This window comes from Hyalella azteca, unplaced genomic scaffold (genome assembly GCF_000764305.2).
Source record: "Hyalella azteca isolate HAZT.00-mixed unplaced genomic scaffold, Hazt_2.0.2 contig5276, whole genome shotgun sequence".
Classification (NCBI taxonomy): Eukaryota; Metazoa; Arthropoda; class Malacostraca; order Amphipoda; family Hyalellidae; genus Hyalella; species Hyalella azteca.
Window position 1 is genome coordinate 1 of NW_025935471.1, and position 19,740 is coordinate 19,740.

The 19,740-nt window shown below is 35.9% G+C and overlaps 1 protein-coding gene across 1 annotated transcript in view; it reads right to left on the minus strand.

Moving 5' to 3' along the window:
- Positions 1-996: 996 nt before the first annotated feature.
- Positions 997-19,740, minus strand: part of LOC108665763 (chitotriosidase-1-like) — a gene marked incomplete at its 3' end in the record, with an annotated part of 36,983 nt that continues 18,239 nt past the window's right edge. The window contains exons 8-15 of the mRNA XM_047880350.1: positions 7,194-7,341; positions 6,308-6,493; positions 5,818-5,977; positions 3,698-3,794; positions 3,110-3,221; positions 2,765-2,889; positions 2,016-2,201; positions 997-1,155 (exon numbers count right to left, since the gene is read on the minus strand). Of these exons, the coding sequence (XP_047736306.1) occupies positions 997-1,155; positions 2,016-2,201; positions 2,765-2,889; positions 3,110-3,221; positions 3,698-3,794; positions 5,818-5,977; positions 6,308-6,493; positions 7,194-7,341 (1,173 nt within the window). The remainder of the gene's footprint in view (positions 1,156-2,015; positions 2,202-2,764; positions 2,890-3,109; positions 3,222-3,697; positions 3,795-5,817; positions 5,978-6,307; positions 6,494-7,193; positions 7,342-19,740) is intronic.

Consider the following 19,740-nt stretch of genomic DNA (forward strand, 5'->3'; position numbering starts at 1 on the left):
AAACCATTAGAACGAATTCAAATTTATTAATTCTATTCGAGTTACCTTTCATCGATACGAAGAATATTCATAGTGATTACATTGCTTGTGATATGTCCTTTGCCGAGTTTCAAGAACTGTGTAATGAAACGTATAAAGTACCTTATAGTTTTGTGTTGATTAATAAAGATGAGCACCCCGGTTCTGGAAATATTTCAAAAATTTAAATCAATTATATATTCCACAGAAGTATTTTTCAGGCAATCGCTCTAGGTTATTCTCGGTTAAAGAGTGTAGTGAAATCGGGGTAAATGACCGTTAACTCGTGACTCGGGAGTAATTGGTTCATTTTGTTGGATAAGATTCATGATCGGTACCCTGTTAAGCTGTTTATGCAGATTCGGGGGTAATTTTTCGTAATAATATTGAAGGATCAGCGGTATTTAGTTAATTTTGTTTGGTAAGATTCGAGGTAATTGTTCGTAATAATATTGAAGGATCAGGGGTAATTAGTTAATTTTGTTGGGCAAGATTTAAAGTAAATGATTGTGGTAACCTATGATTTAAGCTGTTCATGGAAAGTGTGACGATACACCCCTTATCTATACTACTTTTATCCATTGTTTCGGCTGTTGATATAGAGGTCTGGGCTGCACAAACTTGTTTCCAAGTAAAAGAGGCTCTTGTTCTTCCAAGTGATAAAACGATGAATGTATTGTTGTATTGGGAATATATTTTTTTGAGCAAAATAACGTAGAATTATTTATTAAGGAACGCATCTTGCGTGAACACTTGCTGGACGGAAAAATAGATGTTTTGATTGATAATTCTGTAGCAAATCCGGTAGGTTTTTCTGATGTAACATGCCGAGTTGCTTCTGATACTTATCTTGTTGACAGCGGTGCAGTAAAAATTGCCCGGTCTAAATCAGTGCCTGAGATTCCTGAAGGGAATAATAATAATACAACAATAACACATAATAAGATTCAGCCATAGCCTCTTGCTTATTAAACATACCCTTTCTTCAATAGTTGTGACGTTGTCAAAGCCGGCCCACTTATCGTCCTTGTACATATACGGCACTCGGTGCTGCTCATGCCAGTCAATCATCCAGCCGCTAACAACGTATTGGTTCTGTTGTTGGCGTCTGACTTGTTCAAGCTGCATCTCGCATATCTAGCAGAAAATACAAGATGACTAATGAGAAAAAAGCAGCGGAATATATTCACCAGCATATTAGAGACAGAAATCAATGTACCACAAATGAATTTTTTATCGCGTATAACCAAATAACCTGTCCAGTGCGTGTCCACATTAAAAAGATTCTGATTAGTACGAGTCAGACAATAAACAATTATTGGGTGCTTAAAGTCTAGATGCATTTAAAGGATTAAACGTTCCTCACAAATAAACTCGGTTTAGAGTTCAGCGATCAGTGATGTGGAAATGAAATAAGTACAATGTCGCCGATAAGTGAGATCTCAGCACAACATCGAAAGATATGAAGAGCCATATTTTCATGAGATTCCATCATGCAATATAAGAGTTAAGAGCTTCATGAACACATTCTCATTCACAACTCCATCTACCTTGCTGTCACATTTATATTTACAATATTTTGTGACGCCGAGTATCAAATTTGATTTATAGTTGCGACGAATTAAACCAATTAGTAAGAAATTGCGACGAATTAAACCAATAAACTTTTTGTTAAGACATTAGCTTTTCTTCAATCGAGTTAATAATAACGTCAAATAGAACGAACGATCCTGGTTAACAAGTTTAGGGCTTTTGTTTATATACGGCGCAAACGGTGATAACTCTTTCTTTGAATGTCGTTGCAATGGATGAACTTATTCGTTCGAGGGCTTGACATTAACATCTTCAAGAGAAGCTACTATTCGCAAGCAAAATTGACAACAAAAATAAGCTTGCCAAACCGTGGTACATTATAATAATAACTTGAACATACTGAAGTTGACTTAGTTAAACCCAGCTACCAATTTTAATACAGACAACCTTAAACCTATTATTACCTCATTGTATCCGGCGTAGCCTAGAACCGTGGTGTAGGGTCCTTGGAAGCCCGTGTTCAAGGTAGGAGCTCCGTAGTAGTTCTGTTTAGGGTCTCGCAGTGTGAAGGTGTTGGAGAATAAGGGTATGCTCACTGCTATCTTGTGAGTTGGCACTCCGCCTGCCAACACTGCGCGCAAGGCCGAGTCCTTGGAAGAAATATTCTAGATTGGTATATCTTAGTGGAAGAAACTTCATGGACATTCGCGCAATTAAATTAAAATTGTCTCGAATAAAGAGAAACGTGTTCTGGCTATGTTAAGGTGCATCGAAAATAATTCCAATTAATGTTGGCATCAACATTTCATTATAATAATAATAATACTAATTAAAATAATAATAGCGATTTCGGCGTTCATTAGGCTGTAGGCTTGTCGCCGATTCTTAACATCGCAGAATATTCACAGCTTGTTGCGGTCTCGAACGCGCAACTCTCTGCCTAAATTTTGCTGTGCTCAACCGCCCGGCCTTTTTGCCGATTCATACCAGAAACTGTCGCACAGAGCAGGAATTGAACCCACACCTCTTTGCTTCAATCCAGATACTCTGAACTGTAACCATTGGGTTACATAATGATGTGCTCGACTGGCGAAAAAATTCACTTACGGTTAATCAAGTTATTAATATATATCTACAAATAAGAGCATTTAACTAGAAATAGATAGTAAAAAATAAACACTATGTATATTAATATCAATTTCTAAATACCAACCATGTTGAAGGTGGCTGCATCGTTAGATTGCACCTTCTCCTCATCGTTAGGGAAGAGAGGAGATGTGTGCCCGGCCCGGCCTTCCCAGTTGCCGTGGAAGTTGTAGGCAAGGATGTGCACCACGTCTGTACAAGTGTATTTGCTATGAAACAACATTGCTCGTAAGCAATGAACTTGAAATATCGTGCATCTTGACGCTGACCCCAACATCGAAAGGCTATAATTATCAGTGGCGCAATGCCATTTATTAAATTAAACTTGGCTATTCAAAGAATCTCGCCTATACATGCACAGTAATCTATGTAAAGGTTAAAAACTCATCAGGACCTGAAACAACAACCTCACCTGCAGCGCTTCCTATGGCCGAAAGGTCGTATCCCTGCCTTAAAGTGTAGCTTATTCCACTCACAGAAACGCCTAGGTGGTAACCAAGTGGTGCAAAAGCCCCAGAAAGTTCCTGGAAGTACATTTTTTATTGCTACATTTCATATAACCGTCATTGAGTCTTGCAAAACAAACGGAAAGTGTATGTGGTTCAAGCTTTCAGGGTTTGATAATAATTTTGCTCAAGTTCCTCAACCATGGAATTGAAGAATTATGTTCCAGTGAAGGAACTGCATCGTAGAAAATGACACAAGTTCATACCGCACAGAAAAAAAATCGTAAGACAAAGTTTGCTGCAAACATATTTTTGAGTGAATTGGATTTACTACCCATACTTTGATGGGTAGGCAACTTAATCCTTTTTATTTTATTACAGCTACGTTGTTTTACTGCTCAAAATGAACTCAGTTTGAATGCATTGACTCGAGAACACGCTAAAGACAATATGTGGTTCAAAACAGTTCCCGCATTACATTTCAAGCATTCATACAATATAAATGAAGACCCTGAAGGCATGCGGAGAGTATACTGCGTCTACAAAACACTGACCTGCACGAGGAGGGCGAAATTTTCTCTGTCCTCAGGCTTGCCCCCGCGGAAGGTGGGGTCTATCCATGCCAGATCAATGCCGTCTAGCAACGTGCGTCTGTGGGGGTCGATACCCATGGTTTAGATTTTTTTAGCATATTAATAGAGATAGAAAAATAGCATGGTAGAGGATTGATATAATATATATCTTTTAACGATAATGAATCTCAGGTACACACGATGTTGCAAAATTGAACCTGAAATCCGGAATAGAGGTAATTCACATATTTCAATATTCGTATATATCACTGTTAGAAAAATCATCGTTAAGCGGTATTACCGGCGCTTCAGTAACCTCCCGGCAGAGGTGGGCGGTAGCGCGTTACATGTAGCGGCCGCTACTAGTGGCAGCTACATTTTCAGTAGCGATAGCGCTAGCGACGCTACATTTAAGCCAAAGTAGCGGTAGCGGTAGCGCCCGCTACATATTTAAGTAGCGATACGAGGTTTTGCCGCTACAGCGCTACCGCTACATTTATAGATAAAGCCTTTAGATTTTACTTAATAGTATGAAATATTATTTAAAAACAAGCATGATACATACATAATATAAAAAAAAACAGAATAAAACTGTACGAAAGATTTCGGTGTAATGTTGTCAACCTCAGCCTGTTACTAGTGTCAACATGTTAGTTGTTGCTTATTAAGTTGTTACCAGTTTTCACTTACAGGTACTTTTTCATGTTTCAGTTTGCTTACAATTATTTTTACACAGTTATTTTTATGTTTCACCTTCCCACCCGTAATAGTTTGGTTAGGTTAACTGCAATAAAGTTGCATTGATATGTCTTGAAAATGTTTTATTATCATTAAATGTTTACGAGTAAATCCCAATTGCAGAACAATAAATATTTAGAGATTTCCAATAATTTTGGCCATTGTAGCGGCTAATGTAGCGGCGCTACATTTTACTGCAGGTGTAGCGGTAGCGCTTGCTACAATCTAGTGGGTGTAGCGGTAGCGGTAGCACCCGCTACATTTAGAGCATGTAGCGGTAGCGGTAGCGGCCGCTACATTTCAAAGTAGCGCTGCATAGCTCTGCCGGCCGGCACGTGAAAATAAAAGCGGTGTTGCAGTTTCTATTCCAATTTTACACTGGGAACCCGTGTAAAATCTGAGAAAAACGGCGGAATGGTTTATTTTCACGAGGTGGCTGCAGGTTCCAATACGCCGGTAAGACCGTTTTAACAACACTTCTCTTTAACTCCACTTCTTGTTTGTCTGTCTGTCTGTCTGTATGTCTGCTACAAATCTTATAATCGAAATTTAACACACTTCTATACTTATCCTATCGATCTGAAATTTTGCACACTTGCGTAAAGTTGGAGGCAATGCAAGAATCAAATGACAAAATAAATGATTTTAAAAATACATTTTTTTCAATATTTGGTCAGCTACAAAATATGAAAAATATTTAGCTGACAAAAAATAATTTGGTCAGCTACAAATCTAATAACTGATATTTGACACACTTTTACCTGTCCAATTGATCTGAAATTTTGAACACTTGTGTGAAGTCGGAGACAATGCATGAATCAATTGACAGAATAAATAATTTTGAAAATTTTTTTACAAACTAAAAAAATTGAAAATTTAATTTTTTTAATATTCGAAAGTAAAATGAGAAATTCATTGTACATGTGTAGCATTGGAGACACTGGATTCTTTAGAAGTGTTGTCTTTAAAAAGTAATTTTAAAATGTATATTATTCACCGTTTATTCGAACAGTGATATCATTCGGTCTGCGCCACCACAGAGAAGGAATGCGTTGTCAATCGAAATATAATACTTTAAAGTAGCCGCAATGCCGTTGTATTTTTCATTCAATGACTTTGAATTCATACCGTTGAAGTGAGATCTGTATGGATTTAGGCGCAAGAAATTCTCTTTATGGTTTTACTATTTAGTTTTAGGCACGAAATACAAGAAACGAATGAATCACTCTTTTAAAGCTTAATTACATTCGACCAGTTATTTTTCAGAATGACGTTCACAATTTCATGTTCTAAAATGAAAAAATTACAACATACAACTAAGTGAAAAGTAATGATGAAAAAATTACAACGAAGGCACAACTCACAGCAAAAAATCTAGTACTGAGGAAATGAAATTTTTTCGGTTTTCCGGTGTAGCCACCATCCTGGAGAACTTCTTAGAACCTTCGTCGTAACCCCCCACGGCCACCGTAAGTACGATGTTGGGATTCAGGGTTCTTAAGTGACGCAATTCGTCGTAGGCTCCTGCTTAAACGCAGTAGAGAGGCCGATTGGCATGATTGCATCGCCAACTAATATAGAGACAAGATTCACCTCACTTGATTCAATTATAAGAATTGAAAGTTGCTGTCGCATGACAAGAATATAATAGATAATTTAGTCTAAACAATGTAATGTGAATTCATAATTCTAAATTCTAAGCGGAATAGAGAATAAAATATCCTGTGTTACTTATATTCGACGATGAAGGACATAAATTGTGCCTTACTTATACTAATATGTAGTGATTTACACCATGGAATGGACTAAAAATCTAATTGAAAGTCACTAACTTAATCAAAATTGAACATCTACCCCGCTGCACCAGGTGATGATCAAGATCGACGATTGTAAGGTTGGACTCGTCAAGTCCAACGAAGCTGAAGATAATGTGAGTGCAGAGGCTGGTGTCGATGTCGGATATTTTGAACTTGCCCAGATATTCCCGGTACACTGACCAGCTTTGGTAGAAGCACGCTACCACGGCAGGTCTTTGTGGTTCTAAAAGAAGAGGAGAGGGGAAATACATAGGCTGTTAAGAATTTGAAATTGCAACGTTGAGACATCAGAGGAATGCAAACAGAGTACATGTGTCAGAATTATGCAATGAATAAAAGTTCCCCTAATTAGATAATGCGTCATAGAAGCTACAAGCAAATTAACAAATTGCTCTAATGACTCAGAATCTTCCTTTGCAAGACCGCTCAAAGCGACCAACCACAGGCAGTGCATTATCATATAAACATATAAGGAAAAAATTAAATCCTTAAATTATAACCTTACTATAAATAGTATGGAATGCAGCTTTACTGCATGTGAGTGGGTCCCAATAGCCGAAAATAAAGCTTTTAAACATGACCAAGACTTTGTGTGAATATTGAGAGACAAAAGATTTTAACATCAATAATTTTTTTATTAAAAACAATAAAGGGATTGATACATTCTAGAAAGTAAAATCTCAAATAATTTCGCCAGAAAGAATGCCTTTTCCCCTCATTTTTAGTTATGTATGAATTCTGTTCATAAAAATAGTCGCAACCATCATTTTACTCAATGTGCAATACTTTTCAGGCAGCTACAATATTTATAAAGTTGGACCATGATAAAGCGAACTATAACGGCTTCGAATTCGAAGTCAAGTCGTAACAGAATTAAACAATCATGAACATGTTACAGAAATTAATAATCATTATGGACTCACGATTAAGTTCGATGCTATAATCCCGCATCTCAGCGTTGATCGTCCTGAGGAGCGGATACTTGCCGGCATTACATTCGCCTTCGAAGTCGTCCATGGATATGGCGAACGCACTCACTCCGCGCAGGCGCAGCCTCTTGGCCAGGTCTATCTAAGCAACAGAAATTAAATATATTATGCATTTAATAAATTCCATTCGATAAATTCAATTGAAAGCCGAAGGTGGCTACATAAGTTTTGTAGCGCATGATGTTTGATACTGCCATCTTATTGCATCAAGTGTGCTACTTCCAATTTGCGGTGGATGAAGCGCCGATTGCATGCTCCCATGACTTGACATTGTCACAAATTCTCTTGCTCCAAACGAGCATCTGTTGTATGAAATTAGTTTTATGCACAGTAGTACTCAACGCAGCTATACTCAATATAAGCGTTCATTGAATGCACCAGCATCGCTATATGTTGATACATATTTTGTTGACGGACGTCTCTACCGGGTGGGATGAGCAGTGTTTCTTTCTATGAAGTTGTAAGCAGGTATAAGGGTGATGTGTTGACCAAACTGGTGTTCTAAACAATTAATTAATGAAATCTGCCACAGTAACAAAATAAAATACAAGTAAATGATGCAAGCATAAATACCCACTCCGTTGACAGTAATAAACTATGGGATGATATGTTGTGCTAAGCTGCAGGGAAAAGAAATACTTAAAGAAGAAATTGAAGGATATAGAAACTGAAAGAGTCAAGGAACTGAAGGATACAATTGAAGTCATTTTAATGGCTTTGAAAGCTTGTCATGACTTTGCTAAACTTAGAGAAGTTATTGAAGGACTAAACCATTATTTGAGTATCCTGCTACTTAAGGTGATTCCAAGCATGGGGTGAAAGCATTCAATTATGAAAGTTGTAACCAGCAATCACATATATGGAAGTCAACTGAATGGCTGAAACCAAATAATTTAAACATTTGAAATAGAGCATATTATATGATAAGTAGTATGAAGAACGAATGTATCATCATAATCCGCATAAACCGCTGAAATCATAGGCTACCCATTATCTTAGCTGGACTCTTGAAGATCAAAATTTGTTCGTGCACTGTCCCCAATCGGAACCTTACTGAGCGCTCACAATATTTTTTAATCACTGCAAAAATGCAAATTGGTTCTACTGTTTATTTTCGTACGTTCACTTATAGAGCATTTCTTAAAGTTTTATTTACAATACCAATTTTAAGGGGACCGACTACCCTCCGGAAAAACTTCTACAGTTATTATCCGATCATCATGAAACTTCACATACATACGTAAAATGGAAAAATAAGAACATTTTGCTTTTATGAATTTTTCGAAAAAATTGATAGAAAACGTGAAATTCATAGAAAACGGCTAAAAAGGGGTACTTTAGAAAATCTATCTCCTCCTACAAATATCATCCTACAACATCGAGACACGTATCATTCGGTTCGTAAGGACCATACCTAAAAATTACCCTCCCCCCCTTCTCCCCCATATAAAAAACGAACCAGACAGAAATTCAAAAAAATGATCATCAAATTTTTAGGTAATTTCCTTACGAATCGAATGGTGTATGTCTCATTGCTGCAGCTTGAAAACTGTAGGAGGAGATAGGTTTTCCGTGACAATAAGTTGAACTTTTCAGGACGGCGCGACTAAGTCCCGTGCGCCTCGAAATAGGCACTCAATGTAGCATGGATACCAAACTACAGGCTTCTGTAGCTTAATCCACTCAAGGATGCTAGCAGCAACTTGTAGCGCACCTCTCCGTACAAAGTTAGGAGGGTAACTGAGCTCAGATGCCAGATACACCAATATATGTAGTCTTGCCGCTGTAATTTTCTTAGGTCTATTTACTGAAGGAACTCCACCCCCCGCCCCCCGTTAAAGCCCGGCTGTGTGCGTCAATATTGCCGTACATGGATCGCAGTAGTATCGTTGGAAAGCTCAGAATGTCAGCTTTAAGATGAGACTAAGCATGTAACCGCAGCACAACTCAAGTAGAAACGATATTCAAAGATTTCAGCAGCTAATTACTTTATATCTAATTAGTTGAAGAACTCTTCCACCCGCTTCCCTTTAAAGAAACGTCATGAACGTAAATATTGGCGTACAGCGATGGCAGTGGTACCATTGGAAAGAGCAGAATTTCAGCTTTAAGATGAGTTCAAAAACCGGAAAACGCCATGAATGAAAATTTTAGGGTAGTCGGTCCCCTTAATGTTTTCTCGTATATATTAACTTGAACAAAAGGTTTTTGTGGAGAAATGCATGGAGAATATCATAGCAAATATATTTTTTCAATTATTATTTCCAGAGTTGAACTTTACCTCTCCTTGGACATATGCTATTAAGTCTTCCATGTTTTATAAGATATTTTATCATGCTTATTTCTCCTCACGGGCTGCCTCGAATGACAAGCGTATGAATGAACTACCATCTATTAATTTTACTTTATTTCTATAATAAATCACTTTTAATTTTTGAAAATTTTTAAATCGTTGAAGTTGTACATATAGCGTACCACGAAATGTATTTCTCCATGACGTAGTGGTACATAATTCAGGGTTGCCATATGGCCTAAAAACGGCCAATTCCGCGAACAAAAAAGGCCAATAAGGCCAATAACTCAGAATATTTACACCGTAGGCTACGGTGTAAAAATTGCATTCATTTTAAATATTAATCAGTACTTCTTTCCTAAATTTTAGCTGGCAAACGCAATTTAAAAAACTAAATTGCATAATTTATCCGGAAAAAGACCGTCTGGCAACCCTGTATCATAATGGTAGAAAAATTAAATAATAGAACAAGATGTAGCAATTGGAGTAAACGTGGGCTCACGACACTTGACCAGATAGAATGACTTTTCCCAACCAAACAGAAAATAAATACGGAGTGCATTGTAAATCTTTTGTTTATCAATTATTTAATATGGTACATTAACTTTCATTTTCACATACCCAGATTATAGAGGGTATCGATTTGTTTTTGAAGAAGTGGTTGGAATGGAATCCAACATCGAATTCACATATCATAAACAAATTAAGTTGATTTGATCAATTAGTGGTTCTGTATTAATACCATCTGCTAATATATGTCCTTCATCATCGTCGCCATTCAGTGCGATTTTGTTCGTCTCCTTCGCATATAATTCATGATTATTACTTTGGATTTTATACATTCTTTTATAGATATTGTCTCATTTTAATGCTCTCTTATGTTCATCAAAAGTAGTTTTATTTCAATGACATTTAACTTTATATCTTTATCTTTTTTAGCCACGGAACATTTTGTTTGATAACATAAAGATTTGCTCGAAGACCTACAAATTCTTCTAAGAGAAGGTCTCTAGTTTCATCTTTCAGTATACCGATTACTTTTGTTCTGATTTGAAAAGGAAATGATCTTTTGGACAATTCGATGTATCAAAGAAGTCTTGATTATTTCTAATATCTACATAGAAGTAGTCGGTTTGGATGTCATAGCAGAGTGAGTAGGTATCGGTGAACAGTAGACTCCTGCGTCTCGAAATAATTTTCTCGAAATGAACCGGGACAGACGAAACGAGACGAGAAAATTCCGGGAAAAAAATAACGGGACAGAGAGTAAAATTTGTCCCGGAATAAACGTATGAACCGAGACAAGACTTCTGTCCCGGACTTTAAAACTTGTGTCCCGGTAAATTATGAACCGGGACGAGACAGACAGATTTGAAACGAGACATAACGAGCCGAGACAAGATTTGTCTTAATTATTTGAGACAAAACAAGTTTTTCGATTACGATACGAATCATTTTGAAAACATGGGTTGAAGAATGACAAGTTAACCCTTTATTGCTAATAGGGACATAGACAGTTACAAGGTAAATTGAGTTAATTGCAGATTTAACATAACATAACTTAGTGCTCTCGGCGCTGAAGCGTAGGCCTGATGTGGCCTGTCGTCGATTTTTTCATTTTCGTGCCTTGTTCACAGAAGATCTAAAGTCGTGTCATTTGACCGGATCTTTTCATGACTGACGATAGTTTGAAGAAGCTACTAGACTTCCACCGGGTTTCGATAAGGAGCTAGGCATTTCAAATCTGAACATATATTTTTCCATAGCTTATTCCGGGAAATTTTAAGGTACCTATTTTAACCGGGACGTCTCGTCTCGTCTCGGTATCGTCCCGGAATTCCAACGGAAGGCTGAAAATTGTCCCGGTTTGTATTGCGAACCGGGACAGAGCCTGTTGTCTCGTCTCGTCTCGTCTCGGATTAAAAAAAATACCAAACGCAGGAGTCTAGTGAACAGTAGCTTAATATGCTCTAACACCATATTTTTCTCATATGAATTTGTAATGAAAGTCACAAATCAACGCTTTGCTTATATCTGATATGCTCATCCCAACATAGATAGGTTTATCAACTAGCTTTTGCATGTGACAGGCTATAAGGTTTTCTGAGAATATTTTGTGCCGTCATAAAATTAGGTTTATTATTAATCTCCCCAGTTCTTGTTTAGTATTAACCAGATTAACTTCAACTCGGTTTCTAATAATCTACATTCTTTTCGGAATGCAGAATTATTCATTAGCTCGAAGAAATATTTATTGAAATCTGAAATCACATGCTGTCGCTTTTTTGTGTTCAGATCTATGAACGGCTTCAACCATGGACTTGCATCGACTTTCTAATATAAGTATTAAAATTACTTGGCTGCTTAAGTCGCAAATTTACCAGGAATTTAAAAGTAAAGAAAATAGCCAAAAAGTTCACCATTTCTTATAAGAGAAAACGTTTCGGAGTCCAGCTCCATCGTCATTTCAAAACCTAGAACAAAGGTACAAACAATTAGTAGCCTAAAATTCACATTCAAACAATTCACCTAAACTCGAGGACATTGGAACTAAAATCGCAGATAACAGAAATAAAAATGAGAAAACATGTAGAGAAAGTACTATCTATTTACAATTTGTAGAGGATAGGAACTGAATGCAGCATTTAAACTGGGTTTCTGTTTGAAAATATATAATGATTTTAAAATTCGTAGGTCAGAAACACCGGTTGTGGAGGATAAAACTCTAAAATCACTATTGGACACAGGGACGTTGCACTGCTCGGCATGAATACGTACGGCTGAATGAGTATGTTCCCTGTTCCATACCTCCTGCCCCTATGCTCTGCAAGCCTAGTATAAAAATTGCGCGATGTCATACTGACATACGCAGATGCGCACTGCGCACAACTATATTGATAAACTAGGGATGATCGCATAAGAACAGGGAGTGGATCTTTGTACTTGAAAAACGAACTAATTTTAAAATTGTTCACTAGCAATACATTAAGATTTACATTTGGGAGGTATTTAGAGAATAGATATTTCAACTCCTTTGCCATCATCTCAGATGCGGGGCCAAAGTAAGGAAAAGAACAATAAACACGATTCCTATCATCACGTTCGGGAACCACCTCAGCATATTGTTTAGACAAGAATTTCTTTATTTGAGTATACACAAATTGTGAAGGAAACCCATTCAGTGAGAACATACTGCGCAAATATTCAAATTCAGTGTGCAGACTATGGAAAGTAGAGCAAATTCGGAAACCGCGGTTTAATAATGTTTGAATCCCATTTAATTTGAAACGAAAAGAACAGAAGCTAAAAAAGTTGGTGCTTAAAAGCTTCTGGTGCTTAAGCTGGTGCTTTCTAATATTTAATGGATTTCTCTAGTTTCAATCCAAGTTTCTCATAGCTTTAAATTACTATGATGGATTACATATTTTTCACGCTTACCAAGATACTAATTTATGAACTTCCCTTATTCGAATATTTTCAGGAACTAGAGGTAAATCAGTATGATTGTCATGTCTATTGGATAACTATTGTTAACTTCTAAAATCCAGCCTTTATTATCTTTAAATGGCTCATTTTCTTACCTTCTAAAGTTTCCTGTTGGTATAGGTAGGCTCTGTGACATTACCTATCTATATAAATTATTTGCATCCATATACTTGGTTTTTGATGCTCATTACTTTCGGGAATATTTTTGATATTTGCTCTAGCATATCTTGCGAATATAATTGAAAACCCTCATTATCAGGATCGTTTAGCAAGTCTAATTCTAACTCAATAGTCTCCAATAGCGCATCTAATGATAAACCCGGAGCTGTGAAATAATGAGCTAGATCTAATTTATATGTTCTCAAACAGGTATTTCTAAAGTTCTCAAACACTTCACTTAATAACAATGTATAATCTTTGAGGTAGAGTTTATGATTACTTCTAAATGTTTTGCATTTGAATACATCCAAAACTTCTCTAGCGTGGGCAGAGACACGTATATCATTAACAGATATATGTTTATCATTTAATTTGTAATGCAATTCATTCCGTGATGGTAAACTAATTGATTTATTTTTTCAAAGATATTCATGTAATCGCTTGGATATATAGCTTTGTTTGTATCACTTCAAAGTGCTCATTATTAGGGAAGCTTTTTTTCAACTCCACATGCTCCGATAAATTTTTGATAATGCATCCGACGATGAATAAATGAATCTTAAGGTGTCTAAGAATCTTAAATCTCTTGTTATGTCTCGCTCCCTTCCAGTTTTTTTTATTTATATACGTCCTGAATTTGATGGCTTGTGTGAAAAATACGTAATTCTGATCTGTTTCTGGTATAGCATTTATTTCACCCGACACGTTACCTAGTTCTTTAAGAAACAGATGTGAATCAAAATTGAATAAGTTATGAATAAACAATGGATTAAAATTAAAATTAGTATTCCTAATTTTAAAATAATAACATAGATGCGCTGAACCTCAATAGTTTCCCGTTAGATGGTGGTGATCTCTAACTTTAGAGTTTTTTCAGTAAACTCTTCATGGTGGACGTAGCAAACTGTAGCATTTCTGTGTTAACGATATTTTCAGCTGACATGAACATCTCTTTTGGATATGTATTTATTAATTCACACGCACGTTTTTTATGCTTTTAGATATTTAGCAAATTTTTCTGACGCACCTTTTTGAAGTTTTTTCAAAGGGATGTTTAATATTCTTTTGAAAGGCTTTAAATTTCAATTTCTCATTACTCTAAACATATTTGACTGGTGCGTGAACAGAGCAGTCATCTTTATGTTTTTTTTTCAAATAGGCCTTCGCGTTTAAATGCAAGCAGGAAGTACAGACAGACATATTTAGTTTCCTGACTCGCCTTGTAAATAAATGGGCTTAAAGACTTTATCAAAACATAATGACTTCCATTCTCATTTGTTATTGATAATAGAATCAAATCTTTATTTTAAGTTTTAGTTATTCGATGTGGTCATAACTCCAAACAATAATTCAAGCTATATACATTCATCGAAATGTTATCAAATTTATAGATGTATTTAATTTACTTAGTGAATTCGATATTTGTAAACTCCAACTCTTCAGCTATATTCTTGAATATTTCCGTTACTTTGTTACCATTTTTTTTGATCGCGGTCGAAATGACGTACAACGGTCCACGTGAAGCACATGTAGTTATGATTTTGAATGTTTATTAAATTATAGTTAGGATGTCTCCATTTTGCTGGTAATTCAATATAGCTAGAACCTCTTAAAGGTTGGTGTTCGATAACCTTAATTGTGAAGTTTAGTAACTTGTTTAAAATCCATCTAGAAAACTTGTTTGCAGAGTCTCAAATTTTATGCATAAATTATCATACAACCCCTTAATTGCATTTAAATTTATGTTAATCCTAGAAAATTCAATGAATTTGTTCGAGTTGATCCAAACGGTATTATAGGTTTTCTCAGGACCAAATTTGAATTTATAAAACTTGATTTGCAAATTCAACTGTAATTAATACCATTCAACTTATTTGTCGCTTAAGTACATGAATAATTTCATAAGTTAAATTCTTGAGAAACAACTTCGGATCGATCGTTCTCATATCACGGTAAATGTGCTCTGAGCACTTTCATTAACAGATTTCTCAAACTCACCCAGCAAACATCCAAATTTATTTCTAAAATGCTGATCTGAGTTTTCATACACTCCGATATATTGTCCACTTCTAAATCACAAATATCACAGTCGAAGAAGGAGCTGGCTAATATGCTATAATTGAGAAGTTTTCTATGGGTATTCGTCTGTTCATGCCTTTTCAAGTTTTGAACTTCATGATTGCATATTACACATTTTATCTTCGAATTAAAGCATTCATTTGATATTATTAAATTATTAATTACTTGCCTTTGAGTTCATACATGTTGTGTAGGTTTGTGTAACTATAGTGTTACAAACTTCACAATGATTCACGTTGACAATATTTGCTTTCATTTTACTTAAAAAATTTATCTAAAGAGTTTTAGCATTTAATGTGTGTTTTTTATCATGATTTACATTAGATGTTTGCTCGACTCTCATTTTACTTGGAAAATTTGTGCAGAATTTTTTCATTAAATGTTTTTTATCATGAATTACATTAGCTGAATCACCAGCTCTCATAGAAGAAAAACACCTTGTAAAAATTCGACGTTTTTTGTGATCGCGTAATGTAATGATCGTAATGATCGTAAAAGCGTAATGATCGCTTTAAATGTGTTTAGTAATATAATCTAATGAAAATAATAGTCTACAATGTAAGCGCATCAATAAGCTATCCTGAGCTTCTATCAACCGATAATGGTGAATATTTAAGTCAATTGAAATCATTTCTTCTTAATGAAAAAAACTGGTAGTGGAATTTTTAACACGATGTTAAGGAAATTAACACTGCCAAAAATATGTTAAAAATTACCCTCCATGAATGTTCTCAACGTTTCTTTCAATGATAAGCATACCTACACTTTCTGTGGATAATTTGTTGGATAGAGCTTGTAGAGAGCGTGAAATACTGCATAGTGTGCATACACAACTAAAGACAGAAACAAATCTGATTATATCCTAGCGAAGAAAGCGGATGAAATTGCGATAGATCCTAATGAGCCTGAATACATTCTAACTGCGATTGATATTTTTAGTAAACATGCATGGGCAGTTCCTATACAAAGAGAGACAGTTGAAGAGATCAAAATCTCTTTCCAAAAACTTTTCAATTAACGAATTCTCTCTATATTTCATACAGACAAAGTCTGGATTCATTAACGTACAAACATAAGAGTTATTCAAGAAGTTTTAAATTCGATGGTTTGTAACTGAAAATGAAAAAAAAGCTTAAGTTGTTGAGAGATTTAATCGAACTCTCAAGACGTAAATGCGGAAATAGTTTACTTATGCCAAAACAGAAAAGTTGGTAGATGTTTTACATGATTTAGTTAAAAATTATCATAATAGTTATCATAGATCAATAAAATGATACCTCGTGAAGCTTCAATGGAGCAGAACAGTAAATAGTCTATGCAAATTTATTCTATGAGATAAAAACTAGTGTACCAAAGCCTAAATTCAAGATTGGAGTTCGTGTCAGAATTAGTAGAAAACGTAGGAATTTTAATAAAGGTTATCTCCCTAACATCACATATGAGTCATTTATCATCTCTAAACTATTAGAGACGAAACCAGTAACTTATAGTTTGAAATATATGAACGGCAAATAAGTAATAGAGAGTTTTTACGAAGAAGAATAATTATCGTCGAAATATAAGAGTGACCTTAATTAAGAGTGACCTTAATTGATAGAATTTTGAAAAGAGTAAAGAAAAATTGTTAGTCAAATGAAAGGGATATGATGATCCATCTTGCATTCCTGAAACTGAACTCGCATCTAGTCGAACTGACACTAAATTAAACACGCATTAAGTTCAAAAATAACATACATTGAGTTCAAGTTGTTTAAGATATTTAACCTAATAAAATGGTGTTAATTGATATAAAAACGATAGCAGATTCAATAAAATGAAAGAGAGACCTGAGAAAACAATTCCACAAGAAAAAATTATAGAATAGGATCTACACAATGATGCTAAAAAATGTATATCAGCCTCTAATTGAACCTCTCACCAAAATGGTGGAAGAAACTAGGCAAACTAGGTTGGCTGTGAGAGATGCTTCCAGAGAAGTATTATCAGTCAAAACTGCTGAAAGATTGGCGTTATGTCCTTCCAACTCGCAAAAAATAGTTGGTTTAATAAATAAAACTTGTTTAAGTCTGGCCTTGAAACCTGGATCTGAAAATGACAAAGCTTACGGCATAAAATTTGATGGAAAAAATGCCATGCTAGGAGATACAATTGTCTCCATTCAAGATAATGATTTAGGGATTGGTGATGAAATTTTGTAAGGAACTGATAGGTTATGGGAGCTTATTAACAAAACATTTCCTGAAAACTACGAAGAAACAGATGCTGCATATTACCGTACAATTTTAAGATATACTAATGCTCACCTCGAGCCGGATGAAAAAATAAACGCAAATAAAATAGAGAAGTATAAAAATTCATCAAACCACTATATAAAGTGATGCAGAAGAAAAAGGTGCATGAAGTTGGTAGAATTAGAAGTGCAACTCCCGCATCGTCTAGGGATAAACTGGAACAAAGACCAGATACTAATTCAGATGTTTCAGGATCATGAATAATAGATATATGTATCTTGTACGATATTTATATTGTTAAAATAGAATAGAATTGTCGTCACTGAAGAAATAGGCCCATGGCCTGTTACCGATTCTTATACTTTTCGTGACTTGATTTCACAAAGATCAGGCCTTTGAACCCGATCTTTCCATAACTGACGACTGATTGAGATAGCTACTGGACTCATTCCAACGTCCGTAAGGTGCTAGGCATTTCAAGACTGAACATATGCTCCTGCAAGTCACCATCTAATCTGTTGTTGCAGACGTTCATACTCGGAGCGTCAACGATGCCATCAGGGAGGATGTTCCGCATGTCGGTAACTCGAAACGAGAAGAAATGTTGTCACATGGATGTGTTATAACGTTTTTTTTTAGTTTTAAGCCGTGTTCCCTGGTGTTGGTACGTGTTTCAAATTCTAGGACTCCTTCTTGGACCATGCATAAAACGTTGAGTATACCCGTATACTTCAATGAGGTCACCACGCAGACGTTGATAACAGAGGCTTGTAAGCTTCCTAATCTTTATTCTTTTTTCATCTGGCGTGCCTTTTAATTCCGGAATTATCCTTAATTGTTTCACGTCTTTAAACACTCTCGACTGAATTTTTGGCCTTTTCTAGTTTTGGTGACCCGACGGCGTTTCCAAACTCTAGGTTCGGACTCACGACAGCGACAAACAACAGCTTCCCAGCAGGTATTCGGTGGTTGAATCAACTACGCATTACGACATTGAGATCAAGGTGAAAGGAGGTTTAGAACGAAAATTGAAGCAACATCTTTCATGAAACGTCGTACTGACGTTACAATGCAACGTTGAATCAATGTTGCTACTACGACGTTGCTGCAACTTTGAATTCTCTGGTTGAATCAACGTTGAAATAACTACATATTAAGGTGGTGCTTGAGAGCCGCGAGGTCCCGGACAGGTTCCTAAGCAGTTCTTCACTAATTAGGGTGAACTTTACTCCACTCGTAAATGAGCTGACGATTTAAAATTTTCCATACTTATCTAGGTACTTATTTACAATCCGTGTAAAGGAAAAAAAATATGTAAGCTTTGTATAACACCAGTTATGATAGATGATATTTTTGTACCTCGATGTTAATTAAACCGGCGTCTTATCGAAATTTTTGAGACGTTAACGTGTAGTACTATTTATTCTCTATCTGATGTTACTAAATACATGTCAGAATCAACATCCATTTTGTAAATATTCACAACCAAAAAATGTTTTCATCACTGCTAAACAGGACTTTTCACATTTTCATTGGATGCTAGCGCTGAGCACGTTGAAAGTGTCGTACGATCATAAATCTTTGGCCTGAAGTGGCTACCCTTGTCTACCCGCATAGAGGGTAGAGGGGAAGACATCCTCTACCCCACCTTGCATGGAGGTAGACAGGCTGCACAAAACAACAAGCAAGCAGTTGGTCGCTCACAGAATAATGAATGGCTTGAGTGACCCGATTCATGCCATAGTGTGGGGGCGGGAGAGGGAAACTTCAGCGTTAGAAGGATTACAAAATAAAATGGACATCTCAGTGAAAAGATGCGGTTTTTTCGTAGACAAAGATTTTCCTTATTTAGGTGCATCCCCAGACGGTCTTGTGGATCATGACCACGTTGTTGAAATCAAATGCCCAAGCTCTGCACGTTATTTCAAGACAATAAAAGATGCTGTTATTGATAAAAAATGCAATCATTTGAAATTCGTTGACGATCAAATAATAATGAACAGAAGGCATTCCTACTTCTTCCAAGTTCAAGGTCAGATGAAAGTTACCGGACGAAGTAAATGTTATTTCGTGACCTGGATACCAGAAGATATACATATAATCTGTCTCTTATACACATCTAGATGTGTATAAGAGACAGGTGGCACATTGACGAGCCACCGATGGCCACTTTTTAAAATGAAGTCGTAAAAAATTTTTAATTTAGATTCTAGTCCAATGCTTAAGTATTTAC